Source organism: Psammomys obesus, unplaced genomic scaffold (genome assembly GCF_907164565.1).
Source record: "Psammomys obesus unplaced genomic scaffold, mPsaObe1.curated_primary_1811, whole genome shotgun sequence".
NCBI lineage: Eukaryota > Metazoa > Chordata > Mammalia > Rodentia > Muridae > Psammomys > Psammomys obesus.
The window spans coordinates 4,860,598-4,864,139 of NW_026596463.1; the positions used below are offsets into that span (position 1 = coordinate 4,860,598).

Below are 3,542 nucleotides of genomic sequence, written 5' to 3' on the forward strand. Positions count from 1 at the left end.
GAGGGAAAGGGTGACATTTTCCTTCTGAACTTTATGTAAAGAGGTCTTGTTTAGGGTTTTGGTTTCTGGCGCTAGAGATCACACCCATGGCACTGAGCATGTTCCACAATCACCCTACCACTGAGTGGCTCTCCACCTGCACGGGAATTCTTAGCTGAAATTCAAGCCTGTAGCACAGGGGGATCGCCTGGGGGTAGCTTAATTTAGCAATCTTGGGACGCTTTTTTTTCCCACCTTGAATGACATCTGTAAGGCTGCCTGAGCTGCTCTGGCATCTAACTTCTGAAGACCACAACATAAAACCGCTCCACGTATCACGTCACGATGACTTAAATGTCCTTTCCCCTGGCACTGCAGTCCCTAGCGAGGGAGAGAGTAAATCTCCTCGTAAGGGGGAGGAGAGAAGCGCACAAAGTCCTCCTCTTCCATCTGCGTCCCTTCTAGCTGGTCAGCAGCAGAGCTGGGCCTGAAACATGAGCACAAAACACGGGCGCAGCTGCAGAAACGCATTGCCACCACCCTGGGCGGCAGACGCAGAGATTCACAGCCCCCGTCACCGACCCTAGACAAGAATTGTGGTGCTGAATGGGAGAGGAGCAATCCCAGGACCCAGCGTACCTGTCATTTCCAACACCCACGAAAGGAGGGAAGCCCTCACTCTCCACAAACGCAGCATTGTCTTGAGGGTAGATGGTGTAGTACTGAGGGGGACTTGGGGTGGCAGCCACTGCTCCGCCAGAGGGCGCAAGACCGCAAGGGCCCATCATGGGCTGCAGGTAGGCAGCGTTCATCCCCAGGGGCTCCTGGGAGCCATAGGGAGGAGGGATGTACTGGACCACCGTGGCCCCGTGGAAGGTGATGGGCTGGTTGATGCCGGTGAAAACGAACGACTGTCCTCCCGAAGTCTGGTCCGCGTCCAGAACCCTTTCCTCGTTTTCTGTGCACCACTGGCAGGATAGCATTTGGAATTTGCACACAGCGATCAGGATGAACGTCACTCCGACTGACAGGAGGATGGGCCCGAGGAGCTGGGTCCATTCAAAGTGGGAGACTCCCTGGTACTTGATCCAGCCCATGATCGTGAACGTGATCCCCACCAGTCCTAGAAAGATGCCTGAGAAGAGCAAAGTCGCCCCTGCCTTGTCGTCATCCGACACCTGGATGTCAGCGGTGCTGGGAGTGTACGGAGTGACAGAGAACACGTTAAGCGGGAAATCCTCTAGGTGATTGCTGCTGTGCTCCATGGCCCCTCACACCACTGTCCAACATGGAAGGAAGCGGACACTGAGGGGGAGCGCAGGCTCCGGTTAGTTAGAGAAGGACCTTTGGGCTTCCGTGGTTAACAGAGTATATCATACACAGGCTGAACTTTGTTTAGCAGAATAAAGGTCCGAGAGAGGAAGCCTGAAGTTTTGTTATAGGTTTCCAGAAACTGGAGGTCTGTTTTATGAAACAATAGCAAACTATCTTTCTACTTCACATTCATTCATAAGGACATCTTCTCATGTAATAATAATAATAATAGAAAGAAAGAGAGAGAAAGAAAGAGAGAAGGAAGGAAGGAAAGAAGGAAGGAAAGAAGGAAGGCAACAGGGACAATACTTCTCAAACTATTGTTATTGCAGAAAGTGCTTTTCTTTTCCTTTATTTTTTGTTTTTGTTTGTTTGTTTTTGTTTTTGTTTTCGAGTCAGCGTTTCTCTGTGTAGCCTTGGCTGTCCTGGACTTACTTCATAGAACAGGCTGGCCTCCAACTCACAAAGATCCACCTGCCTCTGCTTCCTGAGTGCTGGGATTACAGTGCTGTAACCCTGTTTCTGTCCTACCAAAGCAAGGTTTGTGTAAATGGCAGTGCTGCTGCCAAGGTGGAGGGAGTCCTTGCTGTATCTACGAACTGCTTGAAGCCCAGCTGAACCTTGAGCTGGGGTAGCTCAGCAGAGACAGGTCCATACATAGTATTTCTAGTCTTAACCACTCTGAATGATGATTCTCTTAGGCCATTTCCTGACAGGAAACCACAGGCTGAGTCCTTCATACAGAAAAAAGTTATTGTTCACAGTTCCCGAAGTTTCTCAGGCCAATATCAATCTGTGCTAACATCTAGCACAGATCTTTCTGCCCACTCCCCCACCCCACACCTGATGAAAACACTACATCAGTCCACATCTCTCTCTCTCAGAAAACCACTAATACCATCATGGGCTCCGCCCTGACTACCTCATCGATCCCTGCTTAGGCCTGACCTCCAAATGCCATTAATGCATGAATTCAAGAGACGAGCAACATGCAAGCCCTGGAAACACATCAAGCCACAGCAATACTCCTTAACATCAGCTCCCAATGAGGCTCTGGTTAAGCCCTGTTATGTCCCGGGCTGGGGCCCATGTTTTTCTAGCTCTCTGCATCTGGGGAATACTCTGGTTGTGGGGAAGAAAAGACATGCCAGGAGCTGTTTCTTTATGCCACATTGCTGGCACACAGATGTGGTTCATGGACACAGCCTGTAGCTCCCTGGACACAGGCTCCGGCCCTGCCTCCGCTGGCTGCACAGTGCCAGGTCTCCAAGGTGAGGTAAGCAGCTGTCTTTTAGAACCTGTTCTGGTTTGCCACCAACCCCAAGCTTGTATAAAGAAGGCAGTCTGTAATATTATCTGTCTCTTATGACTGACTATAGCATCTCCAAAGAGATGCTATAGTCCCATGAGCTTCACACACACACACACACACACACACACACTCACTCACTGAACAGTGACTCTGGTCTTCTCCTGGACAGACTTTGTCCAAGCAGCTGCCTCTCTTCAGTGGTTAAATATTATATCAGCTTCCTTTTGCAGAGGCAAGAGAGCTGCCCTTTTGTCCAGGGCAGCCTTCCTAAACTTCCTCTGATGTTCAGACCCACACAGGGCACTATTTTATTTTCCATATGTGCTGGAGATGGAGGCCGGTGTCTCACGTGGCTAGGAAAGGGCTTTATGCTGAGCTACGGCCCCAGCCCTCAGCTACTTTTTAACAGAGGAAGATCGAAGCTTCCAGCACAAACCAACACATCCAAAATATCTCAGGGAGTGGATCACTAATCGCCTATGACAGTTAATCTTCATCCTCAACTTAACCAGGCTTAAGATCACATGGAACCACACCTCTGGGTGTGTGTATGAGGGTGTGTACAGAAATAGTTCCTGAAGAGGAAAATACTCCCTGCATGTGGGTAGTACTGGTTCAAGAAAGAAAGAAGGGAAGAAAGAAGGGAGGGAGGGAAAGGAAGGGAAGGGGGAAGGGAAGGGAAAGAAAAAAGGAAGGAAGGAAGGAAGGAAGGAAGGAAGGAAGGAAGGAAGAGAGGGTTTGAGAGATGTCTCAGCACGTAAGAGCATGTGTTGTTACAGAATGAAATACTACTCAGCAATTAAAAACAAGGAAATCATGAAATTTGCAGGCAAATGGTGGGAACTAGATAAGATCATCCTGAGTGAGGTATCCCAGAAGCAGAAAGACCCACATAGTATATATTCACTTATAAGTGGATACTAGACCTATAAGATAG

The 3,542-nt window shown here is 49.1% G+C and overlaps 1 protein-coding gene across 1 annotated transcript; it reads right to left on the minus strand.

The window, feature by feature from the left end:
* Positions 1-360: 360 nt before the first annotated feature.
* Positions 361-1,244, minus strand: Tmem174 (transmembrane protein 174). The gene is made up of 2 exons (XM_055598349.1): positions 619-1,244; positions 361-466 (listed from the first exon to the last, which is right to left on the minus strand). The coding sequence occupies exons 1-2, from the start codon at positions 1,242-1,244 to the stop codon at positions 361-363; spliced, it is 732 nt and encodes a 243-aa protein (XP_055454324.1).
* Positions 1,245-3,542: the final 2,298 nt, after the last annotated feature.